Source organism: Gymnogyps californianus, chromosome 5 (assembly GCF_018139145.2).
Source record: "Gymnogyps californianus isolate 813 chromosome 5, ASM1813914v2, whole genome shotgun sequence".
Lineage (NCBI taxonomy): Eukaryota > Metazoa > Chordata > Aves > Accipitriformes > Cathartidae > Gymnogyps > Gymnogyps californianus.
The window spans coordinates 18,848,869-18,863,613 of record NC_059475.1 but is presented as its reverse complement, the minus strand read 5'-3'; the positions used below and the strand labels follow the sequence as shown (position 1 = coordinate 18,863,613).

At 42.7% G+C, this 14,745-nt stretch overlaps 1 protein-coding gene across 1 annotated transcript in view; it reads left to right on the top strand.

The window, feature by feature from the left end:
• Window positions 1-14,745, top strand: part of BRSK2 (BR serine/threonine kinase 2) — a 326,522-nt gene that overhangs the window by 208,070 nt on the left and 103,707 nt on the right. The window contains exon 5 of the mRNA XM_050897207.1: window positions 10,292-10,377. Within this exon, the coding sequence (XP_050753164.1) occupies window positions 10,292-10,377 (86 nt within the window). The remainder of the gene's footprint in view (window positions 1-10,291; window positions 10,378-14,745) is intronic.

Sequence of the window (14,745 nt, the reverse complement as noted above, 5' to 3'; positions counted from 1 at the left end):
GCTATGGTTCAGTATGGTGAAGCTGAAGAATTCACCATTAAGACTCAGAAAGGCTCAGAAATACTGCAGGATCTGGGAAGTAATGTTCAAGGCGTAGATTCATAAATAGTGAGGCAGGCCTCACATTACAAGACACATCTCTAGGGACTTAGAACTAAAAGATGGAATTTGTCGTTCATTGCTGGCTGTCTCTGGTCTCATTTAGTAGTAAAAGTCCCATGAACTTTGAGGTAAAGAAATAGGTCAATGCTAAGTACTTCTGAAAGTCCGACCAGACTGAATAACGCATTGAAAAATATAATGAAAGTGTCGAAAACAATTGTATTCAGCTCCAGAGAATATGCTGGACCCTTCTGTAAGGACGTGGCCGGAGATGTCTGAGCCCTCCTTTCTCAAGGAGGTTTGGACACTGTGGAGAAGGAATGATGTGGCTTATCCTCATCGCCTGTTCTGAGATGCTCGAGAGCCTACCTTTACAATGTTGTTTGTAAACCTCCCTTGCCAAGAGGTTTCTTGATCCTGATATTGATGTTGATAGGCTGCAAGATGTCATCAGCACCTCCAACAATAAGGGACTGGTGTGTGATGGGAAGGATATGAAAAGAGCAGAGAGAAAATAACTGAGAAACAAAATGTTCCTTTGTTGCTGTCTTTGATCTCTTAACTCCCAGCTGTGAGAGATCCTGGATGCTGATGGCAGCAATCGACTAGTTTTCTGCTGCTTCTGTTGCTTGTACAAAACAGAGGGAGACAGTGTCTTCACTGAGGGGATTACAAGTCTTGCTGTAATGTCTTCTGTTGCAGGCTGAACCTGAGGGAGTGAGCACAGGCAGCCTCAAGAGTGAGGCAAAATATGCAGTGTTGTTTCTTCCTCTCCTCTCTGTTTTCCACCTCTTGCTTTGTACTACAATTCCTGCCTTATTAGCCATCTTTTTGCAGATTAAAACCCAATGGAAAGCTCCCAGCCAGTGTTGCTATCTTTGCTGCATCCCTGATCCCGAAAGAAGAAGTGGCAGGCACCACAGACAAAGCTGTTGTGTCAGGGCTAGCATCATCTTGAAAGCTTGTGTCATTTCTCAGCACTGAGGTGCAGTAGTTGAAGGGAGGGGACAGTTTTACAATAACCGTTTAACTGTCCACCAGTAGTTTACTCCTGACCTGGGACTGAGGCTGAGTCCATAAAGCTAATTTTGCTGTGTGAGTTACCAAAGAGCTGAGAGGAACAGGCTTTGAGCCCATCTGCTGTTGGCTAGATCCAAACAGGTAGCCCAGAGATGAAGATATTGAGAGGTCACTGCTGATTTCCCATGCTCTTCAGTCCTGTCTTGCAAGATATGAAAAGACATGCTTGTGATTGAGGTGGGTCTGCATTAAAAAGTTATAATCCCACATATAGGTGAGTTGGTAGGGATGTTTGGAACCGAAGTGCTGGTTCATGTCATTATAGAGATACACCAGTTATGGTCATGTCATTATAGAGAGACACTGGACAAGTGCGCTCCTCAGACACAGTCTGTGTTCAGAGTGCTTATTTTATGGACAAAGCAGACTAATTTCAACGTCACGGATAAAAATAAGTAGTTCTTGGGATCAGTGTCCCTAAGATGGGATGGACATAGAAGTGCTAATGTAGAGCTGGTGCACGTCAGGTGGGAGCTGCTGTTCATGCTGCAGTGCAATAGAAACTGTTGCCGACCTGCTGTGGTAGAAGAGCTAGGCTGAAGGATTGTTTGGCCTCCCTCAGTACGCAGCCACTGGCTCCACAGTTTGGCAAAAAGTCAGCTGTTGATTTCTCTGCCTGCAACTACCAGGCCCCTCTCAAGGCTCCCTCTTTATTGCAAAGCGAAGTGCAAACATTAACTTTGTGAGTCTGTGTTGCCCTTGGCCTTTTCACAGTTCCTGGATGAGGTCCGTGCTCCTGTTTGTCTGGGACCGTGTCCCTCTGGGAGGTGCAACTGTGCTTCAACAGCATATTTAGAAAATGGAAACAAAGGGGAGAGCTGTGGGTTGCTTCAGTCTCTGCTTGCATCACTGCCAGCTGTGAGAGACTATCGTGATGGAGAATCCCTTCTAGATATCAACTGTTTGTATCTCGCTGAGTTTATTAACTCAGCTGAAACGAGATCCTAATATACCAGTACATGCAAATATCCATCTAAAGAGTCAACGGACACCCAAAAGTGAAGGACAGAAGAATATACTACAGTAACAAACATCATATTATCTGTTTTCCACTCTTTGAAATGATTGACGTCGTTAGGCTTGTTGTGGAGCAGGGCAAGGCAGGGATGGAGTCTGGTATTCTGCCTCCAGTGTCTGCAAAGCTCCAGCTATTCTGCCCTCTCCTGCAGCATTTGTTACCTGCCCTATTTCTTAGGGAACCAGAGGTGGCCATTAAGGAAAAATGTAGAGAAGGAAACAGCAGCAATCCTATTGATTGCTTCTGGAAGAGTATTGGAGGAAGTGTGAAGGACATTTGTGTAAGACAATGCCAAAGAGCTAAACAAGGCCAGTGTGACTAATGGAGAAAAAGAGGAAAAGGGGGAAAGAGGCTGAGACACATAGGAAATGGTGAAGAGTTTATCCTTTGAAGCTTTTCCAAAACTATGCCTTTAAATTTCTCTTCCTACTGATGGTGGACTCCCTTAAGGATCCAGCCCGTGGTACTGTCGGCATTGCTTCACTGTCTCAGTCACTTTTCTGGATGCTCTGGGGAAGCCCTCTGCCTTATCGTATCCTCAACCAATGCCCTCAGAAGCTCTACACTACGTTTTTGGCAGAATGTTATGCTGTGCTGTGCTATACCGCCTCCCTTGTGCTTGCCCATATCCCCTTAATGGGATTCAGTATCTTCTGCATCCTCCACCCACTCTTTGGCTCAGACATTCCAATGTTGTGTTTGGTACTGCCCATATTAAATCTATGATGCCTCAAATAATAAAAGGAGCTCTGCGCTTGTATTACTTGAAGTCAAACTCTCCGTACCCCTCAATTTTGCAGCTTGTTTCTCCTCTGTGTGTAGTGACTGTTCTTCCAAAGCTAAGCATAGCAGCCCACAAGGCATTAAATGTTCTTGAATGTACCTTCTACCTTCAGTAGAAGTAACTTCTACTGGGGGAAAATGAGTTATGAATTGCACTCCTTTCCTGTGCTCCTGCACAGGGCCTGTTGGCTTCCTGCTCTTGTGTTCTTTAACATATACATCCCTGAAATGAGCCAGGCATAAGTTTGTTGGTCCTTCAGGGGGAAAAAGCTGCAGGTGAGTACTGCCTACAGAATTGCTTGTAGGGGCTACACTTAAATTTCTAAGCTTGGGGTGAGCACTGCTGGTCTGGCATGGCAGAGGGGGCTGCTCACACAAAAGGGGCTGAGCATGCTGCTTTGGAGCAGTAGATATCGGTGTTCACGCAGGCTTGGCTGTGGCTGCTGATTGGGGGTGGTGGGTTTCTCATAAACTTTGGGCTGGCTGCACGTGAGTTAGTTTTTTTCCCCCTAGGAAAAAAACCAGCTGTGCAAACATTCTGCTTCAGGTCAAAGAAAGCACAGTACGCATTAACATTAAAAACCAGGATAAAGAGGGAAAAAGAAAGGCAAATCAACGATCAGGTTATTTCTCCTGCAGAGTAGCTGTTGGTTTGTGTCCTGTGTCCTGCACTACTCGGCGATGGCAGCCAGGATGTGGTAGTCACTAAAGGTGACAAGAGGCACAGGGAGGCTATTTGCCTTCCGGTTTAAGGGGCCAATTCTGCTGACTGCTGGCAGACACTTGCACGTCAGTCACTTGTTAGCTGTGTACCACCAGGCAGCAGATAATCTCAAGTGCTGAATGAATAAATCCACTCCTTGTCAGCTCCCATCAGTGTCTTTTGTATGAAGCCCTGATGCTTCTTAAAGAAGCATACGCTGCAGATAAGTCTAAGTGCCATATTTACTCAGTAGCCTATGGCAGAGCGCTGAAGAACACTGCAGGTGTTAACTACAGAGTTAAACCATGAAGTTCCTGGGTAGGATTTTCCATGGTTAGATAACCTGTAGGATCCAAACCCCGTCACTTCAAGACCTTGGAATCAATATGTCAGGCCAGGCCAGGAGTCCTCTCCTGTTGCGGAAGTGCGTTGGCACCAGCAGAAAGGCTTTCTGAGAAAATTCTCACAGTATCTGTTTGGCTGACTTCATACCCTCAGATTTTATGCCAAATTTTGAAATTCAGTGGAGCTTTAGAGTGGCAGTTTTGAAGGGACTATGGAAAAATACTTGTTTCAATAAAGACAAGTAGAAACTGACATTCTGTTATAATAGTAGTTTGTGGAAAATAAATTTCCCTACTAAAGCTTCATGGTATAGAAGTTTGCACATGCAAATTGTAACATCAAATATGCATCTCACTTGCTTCTCACACATACCTATTTTCATTTTCATTTATGGGGAAATAGCTTTGAGAAGCACGCATGCAAACAAAAATTGTGGTGGAATGAGCCCATAATAGAGCTTTCAATAAAATGAGGAATTGCTCAGCTTTCCAGTAATTTTGTCTGTTTGTAAGTATTTTGTACAGCGTTGTCTAGCTGCCTGATTCTGTGGAGATCTAAGTGTAGTTTCCCCCCTCATTTATCTGCTTTTTATAGAATCTTCTTGTAATTACTAGTACTTAGCAGAAAACCTGAATTCATATTAAATCATTTAATTAGTCAAAATTGTGTAATAGAAGATTTCTTCCAGATACCACTTAATGATCATTAGAAGGTCTGATTCAAAGCCCACTTAAGTCAATTGATGTCTTTTGTTGACTTCAATACATTTTGAATCTGGCTCAGTATATTCAGAAATGTGAAGCTAATGGCTACAATAGCAGCAGGAAATACTCTCCGTAGATGAACAACTTCTGTGGTTCTCCGTTTGCTTCCATAATGGCCTGCTGAAGAAGTTTTGGATAAATGTAATGAAAGGCCACTTTAAGTGAAAAATCAACTAAATTCAGAGCTGCAGAGGAAGATACTTTAATTTTTAATCATTTAAAACCTGATTTTTTTCCACTTCTACTCTATTTATGCTCCCATTGAAATTAAGGATGCAACTGATATAATGTGGTATTGCTTAGATATGGTAATGGCTTGAGTTTGTTTGGAAGAATGATATCCTCACAGCAGTAATGACCCTAGAGGACATACTGGGCCTGCAGTTACTTGTCGTATAAAGCCATTTCTGCTTTAATGCTGTTCTCTTCTGATTTCAAGAGTAGCCTATTTATTCTGTGGTTATGGGAAAGAGTGAACAGGTGATCTAGATGGTCTTCACCAAAGCCAGTCATTTTTCACCATTTTTAACTTTCAGTCCCACATAACATGGAAGCAAAAGTACCAAATTAATAAAATCCCAGGGTCTGTTCCTGCGATGTTTCTGTTACAGCAGGAACACAGACTTTCCAGAGAACTTGAGATTAGTTTCTTCCTATCCTAAACCTTTGGTTTTGCTACTTCAACTCAGTGAAGTATCACAGTGATTTACTTTCTGCTTTCTGTGCTCTCATCATGGAAATGCAAATTACTGAACAGCAGGCCAGACACTGGAGAAAGTAGGTACTTTGGTACAAGGTTTTCAACCTGAGTTCTAGCCTGAGGAGTTAGGTGAGCATCCAAGTCTCTGCATCCTTTGAATTTCATCCTGAGTCTAAATAATTCTGAACTCAGAGAAAGTTCATGTCCTGGTTGAGTTTCTAGTAACTGAGGGACAGCCATGAGTTCTGAAAAGTATTTCATTAATTACTTCAAAGCAAAACAGGGTCAACATTAGAGAGCTTGATTTTCACATGAAAATCTACCATCCCCAGCAGCCCTCCACTATTTTGCTCTGAGTAGGAAAAACAGCACAACATGTTTGCAGCCTGCAGGGCTTTATTGCCCCTCGCCACTTCTGCAACTTCAGAGTTCCTTCTCAAGCCAGTGTTTTAAGCAATATGGGAGCCACTGATGTCAATGGAGAAAGAGAGCTTTGTGGTGTGCTGCTGGTGGACTTCAAAGCATCGAAGGACAAATGTCATCTGCTGTCCCCCAGCTTTTTGCACGTAGGCGTTCTTTGAGAAACACTGCCATTAATGACCATTGCATAGTGCATGCGCAGATTTGATAGATAAAATACAGCCTGGTAATACAAGACAGCTGTCCACTTCATTTTTCAAGTTCTCACAGCACCACATGGGTGATGGGTGACCCAATTGTTATTGAGCAAATGAATACAAGAGAAAAGGAAACTTTTTTCATCACTGAGACAGACTATCAGGCTCCCTTGACCTGCCTTCCTTGCCTTCTAGGTGAATTAGCACCCTGTGTGCCTGTGAGTCAGAAGGTGAGAGAGCAGAGCATTTGTCACCAGTGAAAACTGTGCCGACGAGATGGGCTTAAACCAGAGAGGTGTGACTTCCTCTGGGGGAGAAGGAGGGTGAAGTAGAGTTGGAGGAGAGGGAACCGGAGTTTTGCATTATTCCTCTAAGGGTCGCGTTGCCCCTGTGTTGCACTTTGTCATTAGCTGAATCGCTGGAGCATCCTGTCAAATCAACCGCCTGCATAGATTTTTAAAACCTCCAATTGGCACTGGAAGGCTACAAGTTAGCAATGTGTCTCCATTCGCCCTGCACAGCCTTTCACAGCTCCTTCCCCCAGATCCAAGGTGCTGGAGTGCTGCACAGTCAGTAACCTGCCATGGTATGAGGCAACCCAGGCTGTAGTTGGGACCCTGTGACGTGACCCGGCGTTTGTGTGACAGAGAAAGCTTCACTTTTTTCCTTTCTCTTTTAACTATTATGTAAATGTTTCTCCGTGTTTCCTGTTTATCACAGACTCTGAGCCTCCCTAGACAGGCTATTCTGAGCTTGGCCTGCTTCTGATAATTGCATCTGCATTAAAGCAAACACCCCTGCAGGGTTTCTCCATTCCTCTGTCTTTGCCAGCTCTGAGCTGGACAGCACTCTGTGGCTTGCAAGCACAGGGATGCACAGAAAAGGCGTGCCAAGGGCTGGCAAAGCTCTGGGGAAGAAGGCAAAGCTGTGTGCTATTTCAGGCCTCTCTTATTTTGCCAGTGAGTTCAGATACCTCTCCTTTGCTAATGACATGGTGGCTGCTAGGTCCTCCTGAGCCATGCGTCAGTAAAATCACTATTGAGATCTACAGTCTGTGTCTAACCCTTATCAATTACTGACTTCTCTGTGGGGATATAAAAAATGAATAGGATCCAGGAGAGTCACCCATCAGTAATGACTGCAGTAGTAATTTTGAGAAGGTGGTCCATTGCATGTTTTTGTGAACTGTTGTTTTTCTTTGGAAGGCAAAAGAGGCAGGATACTGCTGTAAGATTTTTGAGGATGATCTTTACCAAATTGCTCTTTAGAGAGCTGGGAATCTCTAGTTCTTGAAGTAGTACAGCCATTAGTGTCTTGTTCCTCTACATGGGGCCAAGGCCTGGACTATGAGAAGTACAGTAATGACATTTTTCCTTCATAAAGCCCCTTTTCACTGAAAGATTATACAAAGTCTTACTGAGATGAGTAGATTAGTTTTGTCCTTGGTTTACAGCTAGAAGAGGTAGCAGACTGTGGAAAGCTGACTGCTGCCTGCGTTGGAGTGGTGCAACACACCACTGAACTGAATACATTGTAGTGAAGTGCTGCCAGGCACATCAAGCCGGATGCTTTCTGCATACCTGGGGTTGAAATCAAGACCTCTGAAACTGTATTTCCTCTCAGGATTTAGTTCCCAGGAAGTTAAAAATATGCACAGAACCTTCAACACTCACACACTTAAAATGATGAAAGTAAAGTAACTCAGGTTATTTCTTTTTAATTGATTCCTAGCATAAATCTGTAGGTAGTAAGTAGATACTTGCTTTCTGGTCTGGTTTTCTGTTATCGAACATAGGCCATGCAGTGCTGTAACTGAATCCCCTCCTCGAAGCGGTAGTCATAAATCACTGCCTCTTCTCATGCTTTAGGACAGTAACCAAGCCGGACCTTAACTGGATGCTGCCATCCATCACTCACTTGGTCTGAACATACATTGCCACCGCACCAACCAAGAGGTTTTTCAGAAGTGAATCACCAATGCAGTTAGACAGCCTATCTGCAGGGAATTTCATCTTTCACAGGCAGGATATCCCCCAGGAGGGAGAAGGGGGTTGGATGATCCCTGCCATAGCTAGTGCAATGGTCACATTCCTCATGAAATATCTGGTCTCCCCCATCCAAAAGGAACTTCGTTGGAGTTCCAGTTTCTGGGCAGCTGCGGTACATGGTGCTGATGCTGAACCTCAGTATTATTGGAAGAGTGTTATGGGAGTGGGTGCTGCTTCTGTTTTGTTTTTCCTCATTCTTGAAGCATATCCAACTTAATCAATTACATCGCTGAACAAGCCCTCTGCAAATATCAGTGCATATGTTGTAAGAGAAAAGAGTAACAGGTCTTTTTGAAGAGGAGACAAAAATGGAATAAACTAGCTCTCCCCCTGGTTTTTTGGTGTAATAGTTGTATAGTTGAAATCTACCCAACTTTCATGTCCTATTTGTATAAGCAGCTTTTATCTAAGTGCTGGTCATGAGTAAGTTACGCCTACAGAGCTGTCACCATCAAGTACTGTGTATCACTGAATTCATAGTAGTTCTGGCAGTGCTGAACTGTGTACATACATGTTTACATGCATTCCCCACTTCTCTGAAGGAGCTATTTCCAGAGATCCCAAGTGTGGAAGTGGCTCTCTCAGATGACTTTTGACTCTGCAGAGAGGAATAAGTGTCTCTGAAAGACTAAGATTGACACATGTACAAACACCCTTTCCTCCATCCTGATATGCGAGGAAGGCCAAGGGTGATGTGGTATGAGAGTTGCTTTTGCTGTTTTTGTGTGGTGGTGTAGAGGAAGAGAGATGTGGGGTGATAACCAACATGCTGGGAAATCCTCCTCCTCTGCACAGTGCTGGAAAACTACCACTTTCTAATTTTCTGCTGAGTATCTTACTGGCATTCAGGGAAGGTTGTCTGTGTTCAGGCTTAGCAGAGGATGATATGTCAGGAAATTAAAGGACATCAAGAACTAAAGGTATACTGGGGCAAGTTCCCAATTACTTGTCTGATCCCTGCAGGGGAGATGTTAAGGGATGGTTTTGTAGTTTGTTCATGTTTTGTTTGTTAGCGTAGCAGCTCCAGGACAATCAGTTATTTGAAGGACTGGAAAAAACCTTACCTGGTTGTCCTTGTTTGCTTCTTTAGGTCTTTTTCCTGCCTTTATGGATTCCTGGAAATTTGTCATACCTGACTGTGCAATGCTTAGTGCAAGACTGCGTCTTGTTGCAGAGTTTATTTCAGTTATCTACAGTCTCCACTGTGCTACATTAACTCCCTTCGAGTTAGCCTAGGTCAAATCAGAGCAGTTACAGTGTGGCTTCGAGCAGCATAGAGCAATTTTGCTAGCAGCTGAGGATTTGCACTGACTCCATTTCTAATGAATACCCTTAGTAAATTCAAGTTAAAAGCACCATGGTAGTCATGATAGGAATTTTGGGTGAGAACAGAGCTTGCGCTAATTACAGGGACTTAGTCACAACTTGTTAACTCCATGTTGAAGACATGCTTTTAGAAGTAGCCATGCTCGGACAGATTGGGAATTGAGAGAAGGCAGAGTCTTACGCTTAAGGCTCTGAACACTGCATCTCCTGTAATCGGGTTTAATTTCTTGTTGTGCCTTGTACTTCTTATGTCACTTCTTATATTTCTTTCCCTTTCTGTGCCTCAGTTCTACAGCTATAAAATCACATTGCTGTCTGTCTTCTGCTCTTTGTTTCCCCTGCATGCACTGCAAGTTCTTCAGGATGGGGATTTTCTAATATTAATTGAGTATGCAATATGTAGTGCAGCTTGGCCGCACCTGTGTCTGTGGGACGTCAGGAGAGCCCTAAGTGACATCTTAGAGTTTCTATAGTTTGAGAATATATCATTGGCTTTAGATTGTGAGGCAGGAACAGCCTTGAATGCTCATGTAACTCCTACAGCTAATTCCCTTTGGTAGATTTGGGACTTTTCTTTCAACCTTGAAATTTTGCTGGTTTTCTGGTTTGCAGGGCAGGGAGTGCTGAGGCTGAATGAAATTAATTTTTCTTATATTATATGAGTGCTAAATAAGGTACATTGTTATAAGTTGCTGTATCCTCTGCATATAAAGAGGAGTGAAAAATGGATAAATGGGAAGAAAATGTGTGACGATATCTAATGTATTCTAATCTAATCTTCTCTATTTGTTTTTGTTTCTTCCAGGTGGAGCGGGAAATAGCCATCCTGAAGTTGATAGAACATCCCCACGTTTTAAAGCTGCATGATGTTTACGAAAATAAAAAATATTTGTAGGTATTACTGGCTTTTGCCAGAGAAAGGGGAAGGGAAGGAGGAAGGAAGGGAGGGAGATGAGCATTTTGGAACTTGGTAACGTTTCTGAAGAATGGAGCGGGGGGTGTTTTCACTCTCAGCTGGTGTCCGTGTGATATGTGATACTTGGATGAGGAAGGAACCCTCCTTATTTCCTTGGCTTTTCTCATTTTATTCTCTGTACTTTACTTGTATGCTGTTTCTTTTCCTACTTAAAATAGAGGAGAGAGGACAAACTAACATTTTCTATCAAACAGCAAGAAGGGAGGAAGGTTTGTACCTGTAAGATCTGGAACGATTTTGAATCAAAACTGTAACAGACTCTTACAGTGGATAATTTGGATAAACTGCCTTGCCTAATAGTCTTCATTGAAGCCCTCGACTCTCACTAACAATGTTTTAAATTCGCCCCATCAATAACTATTTTTGGTTTTAAGGGCTGCTGAAATCTCCTGATGGTTCTGCAGTAACAGTTAAGTAGCAAAGCCTTTTTTTTTTTCAGGTCATTGCCAGTGCCAGACAGGGATGTTGTCCACAGACAGAGTCATTTTAGCTTGACAGGACACTAGATATGTTGAATCTGTTGTCAAACAAACAGACCACGTTAATCTTGGCACAACAGGAAAAAAAATCAATGTTCTCTAAATGGAAAAGGACAACCCAGTAGGAAACTCAGTGTTATTTTCAGCTTTTTAACAGGTTATTGCAAGTAGAAGAGAGCCGTTAAAAAAAAATTAAACTATTTTTAAAAAACACCATCCATTGGTGACCTCTACTTAATGTTACAACACAAGAAGGGAATGACTGTTTGCCCAAAGAAAGTGTGTTGAATGGAGGTAACAATCCCTCATGGACTATTCAGCCAGTCTCGTTACTGGAGCAATGAATTCCTGTTCTGAGAAGTGAAGCCTCTGTGCCTAAGGGTTAGCTTAGTAGAGCAGGCAGTAATTTCTTTTGGATTCCCCATTCTCCTTTGGGGCAGAGCCTGCCATCCGTGGTGAAATGCTGTTGCCAGAGTGAGCTCGTGCAGGCACTGGGTGGAGGCTGGCTCAGATGTTGTCTGAGCTGCATGCCAAGTGCTCTATCCTCAGTGGCGTCAATGGTCACGGTCCATTAAGCCCAGTTTGCCCCAGCTGAGGACAGAGGCCCAGATCTAACGCAGCCTGCTCTGCCGGCTACCCTTACCTACCTGCAGAAGAGTAGCAAAGGGAAGTGAGGCTTTACAGCCAATAAGTTCTCCTTTAATCCTGAAAAGAGAGGCACCATTTGTAAGAGTACATTCCTCTGTATTCTGGTTTAAAGGGAAGTAGGATGAGGCCCCAGGCTTTCTTTTGGTTAAGAGAGAGGGAATATTCTTCTTTGTGATCCTTGTTTATTTCTATGTTCTGTAATCTTAGGTATACACACACATAAACACATGCACACTTGCATAAACACAGCATACAGCTGATGTGTTCCAGGTAGGTGTAGTATACTTGAGCGGTGGAGACAATGTATGAATACATGAAGAAGAAAGGCCATGATCATCACTTGGAGCGAGGGCATGGGTTATAGAGGTGCTGAAGCTTTCTTCATGCTCTGAATGCCTGTGAAGTCAGCAGCTGAGCTGAGCTCCCCTTCTTTACCCCGAAAGACTTGGGGGCTATTTTGCTCCATGTGAAAAATATCTAGTACTCAGAGCAGTGGGGATGGTCTTACACCAAGAGTTCCAAAAAATGACTGCATTCCCTGGCAGGAAAATATCCTCCTGCTGAAAATCACCTTGGAAAGGGAAGCATCCCATATCTTTAAGCTATATCTGGATATCCTGGCTTCTAAAAAAATGTTGGGCTCCAAAGAGTGCTTTGCCAATGACGGTTAGGCTTTAACAATCACTAAGTCTTCTTTGTGCTGTAGCTCCTCTGCCTGTACGATTGAGCTGTCCGTATCTCCCCACAAAGGCACTGAATCCCTCTGCTGAAAGACACTGACTCTGTGAAAGAGCCAATGACTGTTAATTACATTTCATTTTTTATTAGTCACTCTTTTAAAGAACGGGCACAATGCAGAGCTTCTGCCAAGCCTCTGTGTTCAAAATTAGAAACAGCCGTGGCCTTGGATAAATCTAAGAGGTGGAAGAGAGTGCCTGTGGAGGGGCGAAATGTTACAAATGTGTGGGGGCTGAGAAGTGTGTATGCATGTACTTTCCCAAATAATAAGACACAGTGACCTCTAGTTCTCACCAGCATCAAAAAATGGATTGCTTTCTGGTTGTGGCAGCACCTTTCCATCATGCATGCCATCTCAGCAGTAACAGTAGTGGCGTGGTTTCAGAGGAGCTTGTGAATTATGGGTGATATTTCAGAAGCCAGAGACTAATCACGATGCAGCGCTGGGGAGTATTTCCTCGATAAATGTTAATTTCACAAATCATATTTGACTTTTGGTTTATGATTTAATTTGTGACAAGGGGCTTTGGTTGAGTAGATTCCTAATGCAACCATGAATCAAATCCTTTTTCCGCAGTTTATTTAACACAGAAAATGAGTTTTAAAAAATAATAATAAAAATCTGTTAGCATATGTGTGTTAGCCTAGCAGTCATTTTCTGTTTGTTTTGGTGTTTTTTTTACCAAGATGATTGGAGAGTTGGAGATAGCTATGAGCTCTAAGACTTCCAGCTCTTTATCCAGCATTCTGAGTTGACTTATTTAGTAAGACTGTGGACTACAGTTCTAAGTGCGTAGGGGAAAACACTGCTACACTGTGGCTCTCTGTATGTGTGCTGATATACCACCTCAGATATACATTATGTTGGCTAAACTAGCAATATTACTGACAGTCAAATTATTTCGTATTTGTTGTATGATCACACTGATGGCCTTCAAGCAAGGTTGGGAGTCCACAGTAATAGGTAATTTAGAAATAGCTATAGACAGTCTGTGCTTCCCTCTCTCCCATCATGTAATGTTAATAGACAAAACAGCCAGGAAGGGGGATCATCCTCCCATTTTAAAGATCAAGAATGAGTTAAAGTAGCCTGGTATGGGGTAAGCCCAGAGTTGTTAAAGAACTTATATTGCTGGTTCATAACAGGGCATCATCAATGAGCTACCAAAATTTGTGTGTGCACCAGTCATTTTGACTAACCAAGTTCAGACAGTCAGGAATTTTAGGGAAATGTAAATAAACTAAGGGAATGAGCAAGGCAATAACAAAGCTGATAGCAAAGTTTTGGTGTGTTCTGTAATGCATATCGGAGGGGAAACACTCCTTTGGTCATATGGTTTCTGCATTGCAAATAAACTGTGTGAACCTGGGTGATAGTCCTCTTTTCTCTGTGCTATGTATAGAAAAGGTCTTTCCTGAATTGGCCCTAGATAGAGTTTGTGTAGCAACCAGAGAGGAAGATGGAGTTCATACACTGTTAGCAGCACTACCACTGTGAATGAGCAGGAAGTTCTCATTAGCAGACTTGTTGAGGATTAAATAAGAGGAAACATGCAAAGCCCAGTCCTTCAAGAGTGAAGTGGTTGGCTCAGATTTTTTCTAGGAAGCACTCTTATACTTTATTCTTAAATCTCTGATATGTACATTTACTGCATTTTATGCAGTAAATTCAGCTTTCCTTTTGATCTTAGAAAAGCAGTTGTCCCACAGTTGGAGGAGCTGTTAGCATGGCAACCTAAGTGCCATCATATAGTCCACAGGAGATGGACCTTCCCTTTCCAAAGGGGATAAAGCTGACTGATACAGTTTTGCTGCAGAACTCCCAACAGGGGTGGCATTATCCTTTTGATCTCATTTGATTAGCTATTTAGTTTAAATTATCGGGGGTTTGGCAGGGAGTGGAAATGAGCTAGCATAAAGACATCCTAGGACCACTCCATGCCCTTTTCTTTCAGATGTTTATACTAGTATTTGTGGATTCCCTTTCCATCAATGTCTGTATATATATCTCTGTAAATTTCTATTTATAGGTGCATACAGATATTTGTATATGTATGTATAGATTTATATCGATTAATTTTCAAATCTTCACACTTAAGATTTCAAATTTTCAGATTTTGTGGGAGTATTTATTTTAAATCTCTATGTTGTCCAACTTGATCAGCATTTTAAACAAGAATCTGTTTTGAGAGAAGGAATAGACATCAGAATATTGTTCTCTGAAATGCGCCATGCGTTCATCAGCTCATTCTCCAAGCACAAGAAGTCCCTTTCTCATCATTCAGCAGTACAGTGCTATCACTGGGCAAGTGCCCAAGACTCATTACAATGTACACAACACACCACCTCCTGATTTCAGAGGTGAAGGTGCTTCCCAACGAGCCAGATAACAAAATTAAAATGTCCTCCTACCCGTGC